The sequence below is a fragment of the Podarcis muralis genome, chromosome 7, assembly GCF_964188315.1.
Source record: "Podarcis muralis chromosome 7, rPodMur119.hap1.1, whole genome shotgun sequence".
NCBI lineage: Eukaryota > Metazoa > Chordata > Lepidosauria > Squamata > Lacertidae > Podarcis > Podarcis muralis.
This window is the reverse complement of record NC_135661.1, coordinates 34,941,989-34,962,809: the sequence shown is the minus strand read 5'-3', so window position 1 is coordinate 34,962,809 and position 20,821 is coordinate 34,941,989. Positions and strand designations below refer to the sequence as shown.

General features: G+C 43.2%; 1 protein-coding gene across 4 annotated transcripts in view; it reads left to right on the top strand.

Moving 5' to 3' along the window:
* Positions 1-20,821, top strand: part of ZNF423 (zinc finger protein 423) — a 305,068-nt gene that overhangs the window by 176,751 nt on the left and 107,496 nt on the right. For 3 of the 4 annotated variants that reach the window (XM_077931522.1, XM_077931524.1, XM_028740205.2), the window contains 2 exons: positions 6,640-6,724; positions 19,725-19,814. In XM_077931522.1, the coding sequence (XP_077787648.1) occupies positions 6,640-6,724; positions 19,725-19,814 (175 nt within the window). The remainder of the gene's footprint in view (positions 1-6,639; positions 6,725-19,724; positions 19,815-20,821) is intronic. The other variant, XM_077931523.1, reaches the window with a different exon arrangement.

Here is a 20,821-nt window from a genome sequence, read left to right as displayed (position 1 = left end):
TACTAAAATCCACGGGTTAGGGGGCGCAAATTACTTACCTTGCCCCGGGTGCTGACAACCCATGCTACGCCACTGCCTGGAGGTCCTGTTCAACAAACTTCCCAACTCAGCATGAGTTCCAGTGAAAGTAAGCAGATTTTACTTTACTTTCACGAAAGTAGGTGGATTTTATAAGGGTGGGCAGAATTTAAGAATTTTCATTGGAGCATCTTGCCTTTTAAAGATGAAATGACTGGGTCCTCTCCCTCTTTTTAACCAGTAGCAGAAAGAAGAAAGCATTGCCGCTGCTTTAGCAATGTTGTAATCTTGCTCCCAGGGGTCTCCTGTCCCAGGTACCAGGTGGTGGCTGGACAGGTGGCAGAAAGGCTTTTGTTTGTTGGGGGAAGAAGACAAACCTCTGACTACCTTCTTTTTAAAGGCAAGGCACTCCTCTTTCCCAGTTATCAAAATTTGCCTGCCCGAAAGATTAATCTCATGCAATAATAATCTCATGTAATTTGTTCTTAATGTCTGCTCGTTCGTTTTGGGTATTTTTAATGAATATTTTAGACTGTCTACTGTAAACTACTTAGCGGTCTTGGACCTACTAAGCAGTATACACATTTTGATAAATGAATAGAATAGAATAGAATAGAATAGAATAGAATAGAATAGAATAGAATAGAATAGAATAGAAATCTTCTGGAGAGGTTTTCACTTCAGCCTCCCATCTTGCTCCTTTGGTTTCAGTGGGACTTAGGTGACAATCCTGTAAGCACTTAGCAGTGAGTAAGTTCCATTGAGTATAGTCAGCCTTATGTTTGAGTAAGTGTGCGAAAGGATTGCACTGTTGGTAACACTTAACCTTAACATGATGAAGGCAAAGGAATGCCAGATGAAAAGATGTGGGGTGTGCAATTAAGGCAGGAACACATTTTTCCTTTTAGGATAATTTCAATAGATTATTTATCTCTTTCATTCTGATGCTTCCCCTCTTCCTCACACACGCACGCACACACACTGCATTTCTGAAGCTCATTGATCACAACTAACCCCATAGATTTAGAAGCTTTCATGATTACAGAAAAGGCCCCTGAATGCTCATATCCTTTCCAAAGAACCATAGCTTTCAGAAGCTTGTTAAAAAAAAAAGATGTCTCAAATATAGCCAGGCAAACTAAATTGAACAACATGCTGTTCTCTGTTTTGTAATCTCTTGTTGATTTGTAGTACAACAGGTAAAATGCAGTTTTTATGCTGCCTGCCTTATGTGTGTAATACAAACTGAGCAGCCTGCAGCTGTCCAAACGACATTACTACTCTATAATTCTTGACCAGTTCCTCTTTCTTTCTTTCTGGACCGTTATTGATTTTTCTTCTTCTCTCCCCCTGCTTCCCCCTCCCCCTTTTACCCAGAGCCTAACAGCAGAGGATTAGAAAAATATATAGTCAGAGAGAAGCTACATTGAGTTTACATTGAAAACAATAGAAGTACATGTTTCAGTAAGCACCAGGATGTATTGATATCTCTAGCTCAAGAGGGAAAGGTACGTTCGGAATATAGAAGATCCTCTAGATGCCAGGAATGCTCTGCTAATAAGTGCACTTCTGTAATCCTGTAGACGAGGCTTAGAGAATGTGTCCCCCCCCCCCCAGGCCCTAGTAAACACTGAAGTAAAATGGGTTACTGGGAGAGTCTATTGAGAAATAATTATGGGTGAACAGATGAGGAAAGATACTTCTATAATGAAAAACAACAGCCAAATCTTGTTTAAATAGAAAAGGTTTTTTTAAAAAAAGGTTGCATGTCTTGAGCTAGAAAGCCCCCCATTCTTCAAATCCCACTTCAGTTTTTAAATTCACTGGGTAGCCCAAGTTGCCGTGTTCTCATTCAGCCTTGATCTGCAACATGGGCCATTGAAGTTAATGGATATGGTTAACTTAGTTCTATTAATTTCAATGGGATACAAACCCCTTTGCAACCTAGTGCCCTCCGGATGTTTTGGGCACCAGCTTCCATAGTCTTTTCCTATTGACCATGCTGGCTGTGGCTGGTGGGAGTTGGGAGTCCAAAATATCTGGATTCGAAGGCCGAAGTGAACACAACAAATTTTGTCATGGAATAGGAGTTTGTCTTGAGTGGGAGACAAATTTTATGCAACAGAAGGGTAGAGGCACTATCTCCCCTTGGGGTTGGCTCAGTGTGCCTTCTGCTGTGTGTCTTCTGCTGTCCATACCCAAGATATGTCTGGGATTGGACAACAGGGCCAAAGCAGGTGAATTTTGTACCCTTCTGCGAGTGTCCTGCAGCTCTGCTGCTTTTGTCATCCATATGTGAATTGCTGCAGTTTACATCTGGTATTTTCCTTTGCATTGTTCGTAAGCAGCAGGCATGCCAGCCATTTGATTTAGCCATGATTTAGCCATCTATTTTAAAAAAAAAGGGGGGGGGGCAACAGGCTTTGTTTATTTAATAGAATTCCTCCCTTCAGAACTGTTTTAACCCCTATAAATTATTCCTAGGAGTCCCCCCTCCCTATGTCTCATCACCAAGAAGACACACCTTGCCACTCTTAAATACAAACCCAATCTTCTCCCATAGCAGAAGTGGCTCATGTAATTGCTTCTTAATGCTATCTCCTTGTTTCGGCAGCTAAGCTTATTAGCGTGACATAGGAAGTGTATAGCAATTGGTGAAGGAAAATCAGAGTCGTGTTTCACTGAAGATTTCCACGATTTCTGGAATGTATATCTCTATTTCCGCAAGTGCTCCTTTGCACTGGTCCATGGGTGATATGAGGTTTCTTTCATGCTCTTTTTCTGGAATTACACTCTTCTTGCCCAGAAGTCTTGTTTCCTTGAAAAGCACATTTTACTGCAACATATAAATGAATCTGATTACACTGACTGACTGAAGCAGGAGTGGGGAAATATGTGGCTCTCCAGATGTTGCTGGACTGCAGTTCCCATCATCCCGGACCATTGGCCATGTTGGATGGAGAGGTGGTTGTAGTCCAGCAACATCTGGACCCAGGCTCCGTTCCCTGGTCTAAGACTAAAACCATAGTGATTAAGCCCATTGAACTCAATGTGTAGGGCTGGGCTGTTGATGCTTACTTCTGGCTTCTGTTTGTCCATCACCCTTTGTAGCGGGGTATTCATTACAGCCTTGTTAGATTTTTTTTGGTTACGCAGCATTTTGAATGCAGATTTGCCTTTTGAACAACTTTACTGCATTGGCATTCTGGTGCATAGTCATTCAAATGGCAAGCCAGGAGTGGTGTTTGCTCCATCCTCCGTTTGGATTTCCATCTTCCGAGATGGTGAATTGGTCCTATAACTCTGTGTCTAAAGATGAACGTTGCCATACTCCTCTGTTAATACTACCATTGGCCTAGACCAGCCTTTCTCAACCTGTGGGTCCCGAGATGTTGTTGAACTACAACTCCCATCACCCCTAGCTAGCAAGGCCAGAGCTCAGGGATGATGGGAGTTGTAGTCCAACAACATCTGGGGACCCACAGGTTGAGAACTGCCGGCCTAGACCCAAAGTGCTGTAATGTTCATTCCCTCCGCCATATGTTCTGCCTTCTCCTTCAGATCTCATGCCGAAATTCTTGTTTGTGAAGTGAAGCATGTTGGTTTGTACAACAGAGGCCTTTCTATCTTCGCTCCCATTCTGTTGGCTTGGCTTATTGGCTGATACGTTTGAAAACATTTACATCCTCCCCTTTCACTGCAGTTGTAGTCCTTGCAGTGCCTATAGCAGATAAAAGCAACTTTAAAAGTGGTGGAAGACCATGAGAGAGGGAGCGGAATGGCTCTTCACTGGCAGGGAGTTCCAAAGTCTAGGTATGGCCTTAGGGAAGGCCTACTGCTGCATCCCAGTCACGCATGCCTCAGCCAGTGTCATTATATCATTTTTTCTGATAGATGGATCATATCTTTTTAATCTACAAAACATTCTTAGTTACTCACTTTTTCTGCTTTTTTTCTGTTCATCATTTGCATTGCTTTATTGTTGCTGATTTTTAGCCAATTCTCCATTTAATTTTTAATCAAGTTGCTTTTAGTACAGTTACTTTATTGACCCCACCTTAAACTTTGTGAAAAGGCATCTTATGAATTTTGCAAGCACATCGATCAATTAAACATCCCCACTAAAGTGTGTGCAAGTGTGACGGTCGGCAACTCCTCTCCCAGGAAATAAACTTGAATGCTACGTTTCTGAATTATAACAAAACCATTAAAAAAATCTCTGCATTCAGCTACCAATAGTGCATGATCAATCAATTAAAAGATCTGTGTTTCCTAGTATTCCACTTAAAACTGGCTCTTTGCTGACTCCATTCTTCTCCTACTGGAATGTACACTGGTAGCATTCAGTAATGCTAAACTAATAGTAGGAAATCTGTTGCCTTCTAGGTGCTGCTGGACTCTCATGTCCCATCAGTCCCAGTCAGATAGAGTCAGGGATAGTGCAGGAACATCTGAAGGGCTACAGGTTTCCCACCTGTGCACAATTAGGCATTTTCAATATGTGCCCCCAGGCTTAGATAGTTCCTCCTCTCTTTCCTCTTCCTAGTTGTTGCTTCTCCATTCCTGTTTTAGTGGCACCCTATAGTTTGCCACTTCAGCTAAGCCATTGTTTGCTTGGAAGCTAGGGCTGCAAATTGAAGACTCAGCCTGATTTGTTTTGCTAGTTTGTAGGCAAATGGTGGTTAATGCAGCCTATTGTTTTCTGGGATCTGACAGAACAGCAAAATATAGTTTGCAACTAAAACATATGTGGTTGCTGTGGACACGGGGAGACCAGAGAGTGCAAGGCCAAGGTTCATGTTCATAACACTAAACCCAAATTGTTCTGTTGCCATCAGCAATGGCACATTTTTGCGTGGACAGGCGGAGTCCCCAGATCCCGAGCGGTCCCCCCCCCCCCGTCATGTGGAATAACGACTCAAGACAACGTGCTATGGGATTAAATTGGCCACAACTTTATTAAATTTCAAATGTGGGTAGATCTTGGCTCAGGCATTGGGCGTTCTCCCTCTCCAGTCCCCAGCCGGGGACCTAGGGAGCTTCAGGGTTATCCAGTGTGTGTGTGGGGGATGGGCCGGCTCTGGAGAACATATGTTCAAGCAGAGATAGCCGCCCCCGTTACGCCGCCGCTGCCGCAGGGGAGAGCAATGACGACCTTTCGGCGTACGGTCAAAGCCTCCCTTCAGAAACCCCTTTAACGGGGAACCCTGGTATCGCCGCCGCAAAGAGGAAGATGGACTAAAGGATTCCGCCCAAGGCCTGATACAGCCAAAGTTGTGACGTTTTGCTACGGGAAAGGCGAAACCTGCCAATGCAGGGAAATTCCTTTCCGGCCCTTTAACAGCGACCTTAACGTAGCAGCGTCCACATACCTGTGAAGAAAAGTTAACCTGCAAAGAAGACATTAACTGAGGGTGGGTAGGGTGGGAGAAGCTCTGGAGCCAAGTGAGGATTCCCAGGTAAGATCCTCCCTCTATTGTGTGGGCAGGTAATCCCTCCCCTACCTGGCCTGGTCTCCTTGGCAACGCTTCTTCCAGGTGGGATTGGACAACTGACTGAGGTAGGCGGAGACCTTCAGGTATCCCACCTGAGGGAAGGCAAAGCCAAGCCTATGCTGATGGGGGCCGCTCCAGATCCAGGGCTGCGCGTGTCCACGCAAAGGTCGCCCCCTGTTTTAAGCGGGGAGCAGTCATTGTTTCGGTTTCTTAATACATTGAAACATTAATAAAACTTTGAAAATAATGCTAAACAAATATCTTGGTTTTATTCGAACATGGGAAGCTGCCTTATACTGTGTCAGACCATTGGCCCATCTGGCTCAGTAATGTGTACACTGACCGGTAGCAGCTCTCCAGGATTTCAGATGGGGAGTCTCTCCCAGCCCTACCTGGAGATGCTGCTGGGAATTCAACCTGGGATCTTCTATATGAAAAGCTGATGCTCTACTGCTGACCCATGGTCCTTACTCTTATTACATCTGATTAGCTGCAAAAGCTTTCAACCTCTCTCTCTCTCTCTCTCTCTCTCTCTCTCTCTCTCTCTCTCTCTCACACACACACACACACACACACACACACTCCATACATACACACACACACATATCTGCTGGCTGAGAACAACACATAATGCCTCTCAGGTAGTGGGCTCTATTTATGAAAGCTTAAAATGTTTATTCGTTTTGTTGTCGCATAATTTTTTGTTGCTTTACCACAGTCTTTTCAGTTTCTGTCCCTTGTTTGACAACAGTGACAGTAATAAAAAGAAGTGCAAAAATGGCTATTTACCTCTGGTCTTTGGTCATACTCACAAGGACAGTGATGCTTCAGGAGAAAACCAGGTCGCAGGCATTTTGGTCGGTAGCAAGGAAACCTGGTAGTCTGCTTTTACACACGACAGGGCCGCAAACATCTTGCAACACACATATACAATGTGCCCTGTGTAGAGCCAGTTGGGGCAGGGTGATTTGTCCAAGTTCCAGTAGCCAAGCCATCTTCCCATTGCTCGTTGCATCATTCTTAAATTCTGATCTTATTAAAACACAGAAGGTGGTATGAGGTGTGATTTTACTTTCTGCTGCCTACAAAGCTCTCTTACCTTTTCTCTTTTTATTTGTTTAAACAGAAAAAGACCTATCAGTGCATCAAGTGTCAGATGACCTTTGAGAATGAAAGAGAGATACAGATCCATGTTGCAAATCATATGATTGGTAAGAACCTTTTCAGCTTTTGTCGCTCATAGGCTACTTAATGGTTGATGTTGACTTCTCTGTTCAGTTATTTTATATTTTGTGATGCTGTTCTGCAAACATTGTTGCAATAAATGCAAACAGCCCCAGGGTTGATTAATACGGACTGTGGTTGCCAATTCTGCTTGGTTTGGCCCCCATGCTGCACCAGCCAGGAGTATTGTAGTTACTTCCCATGTCAACATTGAAGCACTTGGACGAAAAAACACTCACAGGACTTCTGGTTTGTATGGGTAGTTTTTAGAATGTGAGGCTATGCTCACTAGGGAGATGTGGAGAGTTTGGGCTGTGTGTTGAGTTTTGCCTTGATCCTTTCTAGCCTGGGTTCACATGTAATGAGCAACAATGGTTTGTGCTAACCATATTGAAAAGCTCACACCGTAGTTGGAGCGTCCAGATGTATTGTAAGGAAAACATGCTTTAGAGCTGTTTGTTAGCTTTTGCTTCGCATCTGCTTGCTTCGCAACTTCATCCAGCAGGCTCTGGAGGGAAAGCAGTGGCCATAATGGATGTTTGTCGCTTGTCTGTGAATTGGTTTAGCATAAACCCATTTCAGACTATGCTTTCAGATCTTGGTTTCTTGTTCCCAATCAAACTATGGTTTGTAGATAGGGTTGGGTAAGTTATTAAAAGAAACCAGAATATGGCTAAACAAATATGGCTAAGGGAGCTGGGCATGTTTAGCCTGGAGAAGAGGAGGTTAAGGGGTGATATGATAGCCATGTTCAAATATATAAAAGGATGTCACATAGAGGAGGGAGAAAGGTTGTTTTCTGCTGCTCCAGAGAAGCGGACACAGAGCAATGGATCCAAACTACAAGAAAGAAGATTCCACCTAAACATTAGGAAGAACTTCCTGACAGTAAGAGCTGTTCGACAGTGGAATTTGCTGCCAAGGAGTGTGGTGGAGTCTCCTTCTTTGGAGGTCTTTAAGCAGAGGCTTGACAACCATATGTCAGGAGTGCTCTGATGGTGTTTCCTGCTTGGCAGGGGGTTGGACTCGATGGCCCTTGTGGTCTCTTCCAACTCTATGATTCTATGAAAACATGGTTTTGTGTTAATGTTTGATTCTGGCCCTAGTACATGTGTTTGTTAAACCACTAGATAAGTCTGATGGTCCTCACAAGAGTTTAAGGTTGCCTTAGAATCCAAACTGAACTAAGAAATGTGACAGTTATCTCTCCCCCACAAACTTTTGTTTCTTGAGGTTCCAGGAATTCGAAAACTATGTTGCAGGCTCATGCCATTATATATATATATCCATTTTATCTCCCTTCCTCTTTCCCAATCTTAAATTTTGCCACTTGGGATATGTGTTTCAAACAGTTGTTCTTCTTGCCTTTAAGAGTCTCCCACTGACAGTGTTTAAGTATCGCCTGGTTTTCAGAAGGCAGCAATTCTCCTCATTTCAAAAGCCGCTTAAAATGTCTCAATGCCACGTTGTTGCTTTCCTGCCCCATTTTTGCTCATGTTAAAATGAAACTTTTGACAAGAGCTTCCACTTTATGCCATACATTTTCAGTTTTATCTGGGAAAGGGGAGGGGGGAGGACTACGAAAAGTGCTTGCTGGTTGTCAACCACTTAGAAGCAATTACGCTTCAATTTTGTGTGTCATGACATTGAATTGCTCACATTTCCATAGCTTAAAAGTGGTGAATTTCTGAGGCACATTGTCAAAACAAAATGCCTAAGAAGTTTTATTCCAGCCAACCTTATGTTTTTTTTAACCACTTTTGGGGCTATATATATATATAGATCCTAAGCATCTTAGATTTTTGAGATGTGTGTGTGTGTGTGTTCCTGTTTTCTGAGCCCTGGGCCTTTTTTGTTTTCAAGCCTGGTCATAATGGGAATGAGATCTAGTAAAAAAAATGTTACTGCAATCAAAAGGGCTGTATTTCTGATGCAGCTGTAAGGGCTGACTTTCTTTTTCCCCCCTTTCCTGAAAAATGCGGAGAACTACTTCTTCTATCTGCACAGATGTTATAAATATATGTGAAGGCTCAAGAGCTTAGTTTATTTTGATGCATAGACCACAGAGGAGTTCCTTACACATGCCACTCCAGACGTATGTCGTTGAAGATCCTTCAAGGGCCCTACAGTGTTCTTTATGTGTTCGCGTGCGACATCCATCTCTGATAATCATAATGATTTCCCTTGAACAATTTAGCATTTAAAGGAAGTATTATTCCACGTATGGAGCACCCATTATCATTAATGGGAATTATGCACAAATGTTGAAGGGAGGATTTGAAACGCTGACACTGAAGATTAGAGGAAAAACTGTTTTTTTTCCCTGGAAGAAAAATAGGTACTGTCACTCATCGTAATTTCCACGGTAGCGCTAGGCAGGGAGCTTGCAGGCAGTGTCAGGGAGGTTAAAATGAAGTTATCTAAAAATGTTTGCTTTTGTGGCAGGTGTTAATGCAATCTCTTGTTTGCAGGTGTGAAGGGTGAGAGCTTTGCTAATTGGACCATGGTGATTTCAACTCCTTCCCGCCATCCTTCTCTATTTCCCGCCCCTCCTCATCCCACTCTTTTAGTAAAATCTGTATGAAAGAGACGTATTCTTAGACAACTGGCTATGTATTTTTAAATTAAAACTGTGAAAGGGTGGTGGGGCTGTTCGTGATCTAGAAATATGCAGTCAACACATTATTTTGCAGATTATACTCTGTGTTTGGGCTCAATCGGTAAAGCAGCAATGTGATGCTACTTTGTTAAACTGGCTCTGCATGTATCCCAAACTGCCTGGCCACAGCCTTCTCCTGTGGCTGCTCCCTTTCTGACTTCCACCCATGGGACCATCTTCTAACATGTTTGCCACCTAAATTGTCACGTTGGAGGCAAGAAGGGTATATAGAACTAACAGTGGCTTTGCCCTTGGCCCTTGTTAGCAGTGCCCTCCGGTTAGTAAGGGCTGGCTGTGGCCCACTGTGCAATTCAAACTGTACCTCCATCTTGTAAAGACTCATCACTAATGATGCCCATTTTGCCTTTTTGATCCAGAGACTCCAGCTCACCCTTCCCCATGGTAGGAGGGAGCCCCTTCCCTTGCCCAACATTAATATGATTGAAGTGGCACAGATTCAGATTTGATGCTAGGGAATACACATTGTTGTCTTAGGTTGAACAGTTGAGGAGCCCCACTTATTTGAAGTCATTAAGAAATGCAGGCGTACCACAGCCTGCACCCAGTATTCTGGAGCCTGAGTTGGAAGGATCGTAGCTGTGTAGAATAACATACGTTTTGCATGTAGAAGGTCCTGGATTCAGTTTCTGGCATCTCTAATTAAGAGGGGTCCACATGTTAAGAAAGTCCCTGGAGAGCTGCTGCAACTTAGTGCCCTCTGCATGTTGCAGATTGCAACTTACATCATCCCACACTTTGGGCTATGCTGGCTAGGGTCCGATGGGAGCTGTAGTTCACAACATCTGGAATGCACCACATTGCTCATCCCTGGAGCAGACAAGACTAGGCTAAACCAATGGGCAGAGCATGCCTGTCTGGCATAAAGGCAGCTTTCTGTGTTGCGCTGGAAGCTCTGCTTCCTTGTGACCAAACAGCCCTTCAGCCTAATGAGAATCAAGTGTTTTGGGAGCCTGGATGTGGTGTCTCCCTGTAGAAAAGCATCCCCCTCGCAGCTCCCCAGTCATATGGCTACATTTATCAAAATAGCATGCAAGGAATGTTCAGTAACTCTCACAACATGTCCTTTTGAAAAATTACCCTCCTGCATTTTTTGCTCTGTGTATCTATAATATACACGTTCGCGCATACAAACACAGTGGCATATTGGGTCCTGTGTGTCATCCCTAGAGTCTGAACAGACTGGCTGTATCCCTAGAGGAAAGATGTGGGAAACATGTTGCTTTGTTTTCATACCGGGGCCTCTGGGAACATTTCTAACGAAAGAACAGACCCCTTCTTAGTCATGATCGGTCTGGATGGAAGAGGGCTGTTGGGGAATATGCTTCGAACCATAGCTTTTCAGTGTTGATGAGCAACACACACACACACACACACACACACACACACACACACACACAGACTCCTTTTAAAATCCACCTAGAGAACAGGAGAGTCCTGAAAGAACTTAGCTGATTGGAGGCTAGTTTTAATTTGTTGAGAAAAGGGATCCCCTTCCTTCTCCTCTTTGAAACATTTTCAGACTTTGGGGAGTCTGCCCAGGAGTATATCAAAAAACTTTGAGCAGTTCTGGCTGCCTCTGTTCTACTTGCCTCCTCCTGTGCTGACCTGGTAATGTTTAAAGTATATTTGTTCTCTCTCTCCCCTTCTCTTTCCCCCCACCCGCTTATTCCTCCCTCCCACCACCTTCCGCTGCCTCTGATGTGTGCTGTCTGTTAGATCCCTCGAAGGATGGGCATGCTCAGTAGCTGGCTCTGCAGGGGGTGTAGAGGACAGCCACACTGCAGAAGGGATCACAGCAGACGCTTAATGACACACAGTACCTTCCGTGCCAGTGGTGGAGGGAGCAACTGAACATAAATGTTTTGGCCAGTGTGGTGTAATGGTTAAGAGCGGTAGTCTCGTAATCTGGGGGAACCGGGTTCACGTCTCTGCTCCTCCACATGCAGCTGCTGGGTGACCTTGGGCTAGTCACACTTTGAAGTCTCTCAGCCCCACTCACCTCACAGAGTGTTAGTTGTGGGGGAGGAAGGGAAAGGAGAATGTTAGCCGCTTTGAGACTCCTTAAAGGGAGTGAAAGGCGGGATATCAAATCCAAACTCTTCTTCTTCTTCTTCTACTGACGTGGGAAGCCAACCCATTGTCCATAGTCATGCACATGAAGGTGCTTAAGGGAGCCTTTTTTGTTGTTGTCGTTGAGAAGATTTGTTTCACTTTTGCAAACCTTGGTGCTCCTCGGAATGTGGACATCTCTCTGTCTTGTGCCTAGGTTGTGAGTGTCCTTTTGGCTATGTAAGTGATGCCATTCACAGCTGGAACAGCTGGAGTAAGGGTGGTTGATATTGGTCTTCTTTATGCACACAAGTTGCATAAGTGACTCCAACCAAACGAATCTGATTGAATATTTTGGTATAAATGGTTTGACTGTCTGGTAGTAGTCCTGTTGGGCTTCCCAACAGTCGTCAGGCCATAAAGATGGTGCAGTTTCACACAAAGTCTATAAAGATTTTAATCCCTGGAGTCTTCTTGCAAGAATAGCTAAATCTGCAGGTTAACTGTTGCATAGTGTGTGCTTTCTTTGAGCAGGAAAAACCATTTCCAAAATCTAACAGTGGTTAGCATGAAGTAATTGCACCGAAATTAGATTAATAGTAATAATAATAATAATAATAATAATAATAATAATAATAATAATAATAAAATAGTTTGTCCTTTTGGTGTTGTCAGTGATCGTTTGCAAAGGTACATTCCATTTAAATAGAAATGCTTGAATTAAAGCCCATTCATACCATTTCCTTAGTGGGCTAACATTCCAATCCTAAACACATTTAATAGGAAGTAAGTTGTGGCGCATTTCAGTTTCTGTTTGCCTTCCAAATGCTAATTGACACAACCTATGCATTAATGCATTAAGGTATTACTGTATTACCTCAGATTGAATGCATATGCATTACGTGTTAGTAGTCTTCAGGGACACATGTATGTGGTGCCTGTTAAGTGAGAACTTCTTAAGCCTTGTGAATTCACCTGGGGCGGATTGTGAATAGCCCGTAGGGTGCAAACAGTTCACCAAGCTGTCCACCCCACTCTGTCTTTGCACCGCAGAATCTACATAGCTTTTTTGCATTCTCCAATGTTGAGTCTCCAGGAACAATTGAGGGGAATGCAAGATGAGGGACTTATAAAGGACCAATTTATGCCCTCAATTTATATGCTTGTAGGATTTTTGAACTGAGGAAGGTTTTTTTAGCATTTAATGTTAACATTATTCAGAACTGAAGATACTGAGCAATTCTTAGGAAAGCCTCACATTACAAAACTTGTGCACAGGTGTTGCTTCTGTGTAGGAAAGATGCATCCTGGGGCAGTCATATATGACAATCACATGTCATGTTTTCCCTCTATGTGCAATTATAGTGTCCCAGAATGGGTACCTATAGGCCACATATTGGTTTAATATTGAGGTATGAACGAGTCTTTTGGCTGCACCCACAACTTCTTTGTTCCTCCCTTTATATGAACAAGTGAAGAAAGCAGAAACTCTTAAGTTAGCCATAGTTTCTTATTTCTGGGAAACTGGCTATTGGTTTGAAACAAGACAATATATTGAAAATGGTTTGAAGTTTGTGTCATATTCTGGCTTTTATGAAGTTGTTAACCATAGTTTCCCAGTTTGGATGAAATGGGAAACTGTAGTTAATTTAAGAGTTCCTGCTTTGTTCAGTCCTGCTCCACAGGGAGGAGTCAAGGGCTTGCAGGTATGCCAGCAAGGCTCTTTCATATTTTTACTCATTCAGCTGAAATATGATAGTCCAATCCAGCCAATAGAGCAAAAAATCTGCAGGTGTAATTATTTGCAAATGACTGGCCATGAGCAGGATTCATACGATATACTGTTTCCAGCAAGGAATTTCCTTCCATATGGAAATATTGTAGCTTTGGAATGGATCCTAAAATTGGGATAGTTAGTCAGTGTTGGCTGGTGAACATTATCCTTGGTTTCTTGACTGTTTATTAAATATCCTTCCATTGTTCCTTCAGCTTCTTGCAATTTTAGAAGCTGCCATTTGCTAAAATAAGTTAATTTTCCTGGAGATATTCATTGATTGTGTCAAATGTCTGAAGAACACTTTAGTCTAATAGTTGTATGTGGTAGCAGTTGAGGCTGCTGCTTGAAAGCAATAACTTTTGTAATAGCGTTTAAGGCATTAAGGCAGATAAAAATAAAAAGTGTAACAGATTTGTTTTTGAAGTATTACATGCAAATGATCAGCAGGAACATATTTTCTGGACTCCACAGCTGAATGTGTGAATTAATTATGGACACATTAAGAACTCTGAATCTCTCTCCAGTGTTTTTTTCTTCTTTAATGCATATTTCAAATTGTTGCTCCTTTTAAATGTACAGTTTTGTGGGGCTCATCACAGTTGGCATACTTTAGTAGTTCATGCAGTCTACAGGTTTAAATATGTTAACTGAGCTCCAAAGAGTTGTGTAACAGGTATTATGTTTGCAAAAGAATTTTTGACCTTGTGTTTCTCTAATGTCATGCTGTATTGCAAACTTTTGAAGGTGGGAGGAATCTTTGAATCTTTCCTATAGCATGAAGTCACAAGGCGTCCTTTGCCAAGCCATTGTCTCTCAATCACTCAATCTGCAATATGGGGGATAATAATATTTTACAGGGTTGTTGATAGTATTACAGTTGGATAAGGCATGCCAAACCCTTTGAACACTTGAAAGTGCTATACAAAATATTATGTATTACAGTATTGGTACTTTCTGATATGGTATGGTCAAAGGGGAGTGGGGGAAATGGTGAAAGTCCTGCTGGAAGTGCCTTTGGGGTTTTTAATATATTTTGGGTCCTGGCTGTAAACTTTAATGGGATTAGAGTGGGTTGGTTTTCAAATCAAGGCAATTTAAATCATCAATGGAGAAGTTTGACCGAATAATACATTTCACTCAAATTTCTCATTTTGAAAACCATATATTTCTTGAGCTGTTTGACATGTTAATTGGTAGTGATAACAATGCATATACAATGGTTTGCCACTAAGGAAATCCCTTGTATAACTTTAAAACACCACCCAAATCTTTTAGCCATGCAGCTCTCATGCCCTTTGTACTGAAGAATGAGATCTGCTAAATTTCTATATGGCTTTCTGTGTATTCTTAGCAAGGTCACTTTCTTGAAGGCTAAGGACCAAACAGGATGTGACATCAGGGGATCTCTGACTGGGCTGCAGACACATTGGTTTGGCGACTGTGAGAACAGGATGCTGGACTAAATGGCCTGATCCATTGGCCTGATCCAGCGACCTCTTCTTACGTTCTTTTGTTAAGATTGGCTGTCAATAGGGATGGGCGAGCAAGTCTACAGTGCATACAGCTCATGTTGCCCGTACCTTCCCCACCCCTTAACTTAATTGAAAGAGGCAGCTGTTTACTGTATATGGAAAGATACAGACAGACACAACCTCTTTGTGTAGGACACAGCAGACCCTCCAAGTGTCCCTATTTTCCAGGGATGTCCCTGATTTAGAGAAGCCACCCTGGTTTCTGATTTTATCCCGGAATGTCCCACTTTTCCTTTGGATGTCCCTATTTTCATTGGAGAAATGTTGGAGGGTGTGGAGTTATCTAACTCCCAAGTCGTCTGAAGGCAATTCTGTATAGGGAAGGTTTTTTAAAAAAATGTTTAATGTTTTATTATGTTTTTATATGTGTTGGAAGCTGCCCAGAGTAGCTGGGGCAACCCAGTACGGTGTGTGGGGTATAAATAGTAAAATTATCATTATGGAATGGGACGTCCCTATTTTCATCAGAGAAATGTTGGGAGGGTATGACAGAGCAATCTGTGCGCGCATGGTGTTAGGCATGCAGACTTTACTTCTAGCTGTACACATCTTGCCATTGTTCCACTCTGGAACAAAGTTCATTGTTTAAAATATTAACTGAACCACCCAGTCACACTGTGTGTGTTCTTTTCCTGTTGTTATCTGTGCATATTTGTTCAGAGCAAATATTATTTTGCTTTGCTTCTTTATCTACTCTGGGAGTGAAACATAATTTCCCTTAATATATTCAGTCACATTTTCCTTTTTGCATTTTATCCCCCCCCCCATCCCCTTTCATTTACTACTTTGGTAATGGCTGCTCAGTTTCACTGACATTTTTATAGCTGCTATGACAACATTCTCCTTTTGCATGATACATTCATAATCGGCCGTGATCACAGCTTCATATTGCTTCTGCTCCCTCCTAACCACGTTAAGATTCCTTCCAGCCCTCCAACCCAATTTTCATGTGCAGTTGTGATTACACCTGTTTAAACATTTTCCTGGTGGTTTCATATTTGCACATAAATGCAGCGGGTGGGGGAAGGCGGTGTGGCTGATGAAACACCTTTTCTGTAATCAGGTTTGAGTCTTCAGTGTGACGAGTCTGAAGTTAGCATAAGCACATATCTCCATCAATGTGGGATGTTTCGACATCTGCTAACTAGTATGGCAGAGCAGAGACTTTCCCTTAAAGTTTGCTGAGTTTTCTCTTATTACTTACTTTTTAAAAAACAACAACCAAGAATGTGTTAACCTATTCTTTTTTTACTTCCACTATTTACTATGAAAATTATGGGTTGCTGGGGAGGATGAGGGAGATGTTTTCTGCAAGTTTCATTATCACTATCAAAGCTATGTGACTATAAATCATATGTTTCTTCATAACCCCCACAACTCGCCAGCTGGGAAGGGAGGCGGATTCTTATCATGCAGGATTTGCACTGGAACCTGCAAGGGGGAAAATAACTTGCAACTTCTCCTTTGCTAGTTTCCAGCAAGACTTTCTGTTCAACACAGAGAAAAGCAGCTGTGTCTCGTTTGTGAAGTTCTGCTTACAGTAAGGCAGACGGGGGGAATCTTTGGCCCTCTGGTTGTTGTTGGAGCTCAGCTTCTGTCAGCCCCAGTCAGCATGCTCAATGAGCAGAGGCTATGAGAGCTGTGCTTCAGAAACATCTGCAGGGCCACAGGTTGTCAGTCTCTGGCTCGAGAGATGGCTACTCTATGTGTCCAGAAAGATGACATAGTAGATCCCTGTTTGGAATGTTTGTAATTCCACAATGTAGGGTGAGAATGGGCATTTCTCTCTTACATACATATACAGTGGTACCTCGGGTTAAGTACTTAATTTGTTCCAGAGGTCCATTCTTAACCTGAAACTGTTCTTAACCTGAAGCACCACTTTAGCTAATGGGGCCTCCTGCTGCTGCCGCGCCGCTGGAGCACGATTTCTGTTCTCATCTTGAAGCAAAGTTCTTAACTCAAGGTACTATTTCTGGGTTAGTGGAGTCTGTAACCTGAAGAGTATGTAACCTGAAGCATATGTAACCCGAGGTACCACTGTAGACTTGTATGTGTACCCCGCACCCCTGTAGCCCACAAGTCTTCAACTGCTCTTGAACTGGCAAGTAATGAGGTGTCAGGTGGGGAGTTCTACAATAAATCACTGCTTAGCTCTGGTCAAGTGAGGGTACCACAGAGAGATTAGTCTCACCCACCAAGGAAGTCTCCTTGCACCAGTAGGGTAGAGCCCGTCAGGTGATATTCCCTGTCCCCTATAAAAGCCTATGGGTCATGCTTGCTCTCCAGTCTGAGCAAACAAGGAAACCCATTCTTAATAACTGAGGACAATCTTTTCTGTCCTTCCCTCCACCTTTTCCCTTGTCCCACCCTGTCAATGGTACAGAACAGCCGTAGCCAAATTTGGACGTTTTTTGAGGATGAGGATGAGTAAAGATTTCTTATGTTGCTGTTACAACCATTATACTAAAGCAAGAGGATTTTCAGCCTGCAACTTGGCTGAGCACTCAGCAGCAAACAAAAAATGTTTGGATGCTAGTTATAGACCCGAATTTATATTGTAGTTTTAATTCTCTTGGTGTCAATTTGCTGTATCGTCTTTAATTAAAGGTCAACAGAAATTGAACTGCAAACCTCGGGGAGACTTTAAACTGGTCCTTTAAGCTATGAGGCTGCCTGTTAGAGATGGTCTTTACTGCATTTTTTTTTTATTCTATTGCTGCCAAACTCATTGTGTGCAAGTTAAAGTAGAATGTTGCTCTCGGTTTGCAGGCAAGGGTGTCCAGTGCTTCTGATCAATCAAGGAGCTTTTCTCCTTAGGCAATTTTACTTGCCCCTCCTTCCACTTTCAGTCATGAACAGTTGATAAAGACCTGATGCATGGAGGCTGCTTCATTCTTCCTAACGCTATCAAGAGTTGGCAAGAATTGCCATCCAATTTACTCTTTCGAGTAATTTCAAAACCTGTTTTAACGAACAAAGTGATTTAAAGAAGAAACAGTTGTTTGTAGGGCAGGGAAACATGCCAGTTTAGCCCAAAGGTCATGGCCTTCTGAAGAGTAGATGAAAATCAATGCTAGTTTGCACCACTGGTCATCAGATTTCTCAGAGGCAACCTGCATAGCTAGTTAGAGAAAGCTCTCCTGAAACAGTATCGCTTCAAAGTGCAGCAGCCTGGGTAATTGAATGTTTTCTAATGTGACCCTACATATACAACAAAAACAAGCCCTCTTGCATGTAGAAATCTAGAAACCTTTCTCCCTGGGCTGCTGCTTTTCAACAGCCAAAGGCTTTTTTTACACGAAGGGGCATTCAGACACCTTGATTTACATGACTGCGCTGTCAGTAGGATGGTGCCCACTTTTGGACTTGATAGGCAGGGACTTCATGGTATTTTGCCTCCTCTTCCTCTCCTCCAGATCTTCCCAGCCTCCAGTAAGATAGGTCAGCTCTTTATCTTCTCTGGGAGCAAATTTCTTTAATAGTTTAGTCTGTGGGTTTGTTCTTTTTATCCTTGTTTTGTGTGGCATAGTATTGGGGTTGGGAGTGTGTTATCTGGTGAGATTGCTATACTGTTTATTGATATCCCTGAGTTTTTTGTCTTGACATTCTCCTCCTCCTTTCCCAGGAGTGTGTGTGTGTGTGTGTGTGTGTGTGTGTGATGCTAGCACAACACTAGTAGTCTACGGAGGCTTATGCTAGAATACATTTGTTAGACTTTAAGGTGCCACAAAGACTCTCCTCCCTGGAAGAGAGGGGAGTGGTTGTGGGCGGGAGTCCGAGCACCGCCCCCTAGCAGGGGGCATTAGCCCCCTGACTCCTCCTCTCACCTGGCTGGCACCCACGCCCTCTCGGCAGGCATCCAACCAGGTGCCTTCGAGGGGGCGTGTTCAGCAGCCTTTTGTGGCGGCGCCAGCCTCTCCTCGGCCTCATTGTTCTCCGTCCTCTCATCATTCTTCTCCGTCCTCTCGTCGTGAGTCACCCACCCTCCACTCCCTTTTAGCTCAGGGTCTTTGTTCTTTGGCCTTGCTATGGACCTTAGGTTGGTCGCCCTGGTTGTCTAGGGGGCCTGGTAGAAATTTTTCCATTTGGCATTAGGCTTTTTGGTTTTTTCGCCTACCTCATAGCAATCGTCACAACTTTTTGTGGTATTGGTGGGTAGGTTAGGCATTGGAATAATGTGTTGTGGTGTGTCAAAGGGCTGGGTGTGGCCATCGCCTATGCCTTCAATTTTTGGGTATTCCGTTAAAGGAATCTGGCGGTCGTGTACTCTGTCTGATGCCTGCTTGGCGGGAGGCCATGGCACGACCCTCGGTGACATCAGGGGAGAGCCTATAGTTGGATTAGCATCAACAGGCTCCACCTACTGGTGAATAAACCCCCTTGTTTTAGACATCCAATGCCTAAGCCAATACCTTTTCACTGCTGTAATCAATAAAGTTGTGGCCTTTTCTTGCCCATTAACCTTATATCACGTGTCCTTGTGTATTTATTTCACATCGCGGGGGTCGGGTCCTCAAACCACAATACTCTGCTGCTCTCGCTGTAACAGACTTAAACAGCTATCCTCCTGGAAAATATCTACATATAGTTTGTTTTTTGTTTAAAAATGCCTGTCATAAACTTGTAAACATAATGGACTGAAACTTTAAAATATATCCAGAATGAGAAGGTAAGAGGCTACTGCATGCTGCATTTATCAGTTACGTTTCTCCACCACCATCCGTTGCGAGGGCTCTGGGGTCTTTGTTTCCATATCTGAAATGGATGACGACTGAAGCCCAAGGAAACCAGTAATGGTGTTTTTCAGAGGCCTCCTCCCCTAACCCAGTCACTTCCGCATGCCTCCTCCTCTGCACCCTTTCTTGGTTTTGTTTTTGAATTCACCCATGAACAACTCCTTGCCTTGTGGGGAGGAGTTGAGTGTCTCTGCCTCCTGTCTCCTGTAGGTGCAGCCCCAGCCCCAAATGGTGAGGCCTTGCATTCTTTTCCAGCTCCTGGATTACTGGAGAGGAGGATTATGAAAAATGCTATTACAGGTAGGAGATGTAACATGGTATTCATGTTTAAAAGAGCCCTCAGACCATTCTCCCTTCAAAAGCAAGCATCGCCATCATCTTGAAATGATTTTTTTTTTTTAAGTGGACCCTAAAACGGTAAAGGGCATTTCAGAGGTACAGATCCTAAGACTCTAAAATTCTTTTGCTGCTATGGGTTGGGCCTAGCCATGCATTCAAATATGACCAGCTCTGGATCGCTCTGCATCTGTAGTCTTAAATATATGTTAACAGGGCATTTTAGTTTGTGTAGCGTTGTCAGTTAGCTTTAAGAATAGCGTGCTGTTTTTATATGTTTTGAAATGGGAGATGCTAAAATGAAAAGCTTCCATGATGAAAGTGTTGTACACACAGATACCTACACCTACATCCTTTCTCTCTGTGTGCTTTGGCTGATATAAAGAGGTGGCATGGAGAAACCCATTCATGTTTCACACACACACACACACACACACACACACACACACACGAGTACACATTGCTCTGGGACCCAAGGTACCTTTATGTGAGCATGTAAGAATACAAGAAGAGCCACACTGGATCAGGCCAGTGGCCCATCCAGCATTCTGTTCTCACAGGGGCCAACCAGATTTCCATGGGAAGCCCACACTTGCACAAGGAGAAGGGGATGGTTTTTGCTGCCCCCTCTTGTTGCAGCCTCCTGCACTCATAGCCAGGCTGTTCCGAATGATCCCTCAACCCCTCCTCAGGGGCAGGGTGTGTGGGTGCAAAGAGAAGTGGGAGGATGTGAGAGAGCCACTTTTTATGATCTAAATTTAATTCTGTTAGTAGAAGAGAAGTTAAGATCCAAGGCAAGTCCATGACCTTTGTGCATTTTCTCTCTTTTAAACAATAAATAATCACACACCTCCCCATCCTGGAACAGCTATAACTTCAGGTTTAAGTTTGATTCATATTGCAGAGCCAAAGCAAAACATACCCAACTGCACCATACCATGTTGCTGAGTTGTTATGTAACAAATGTGGAT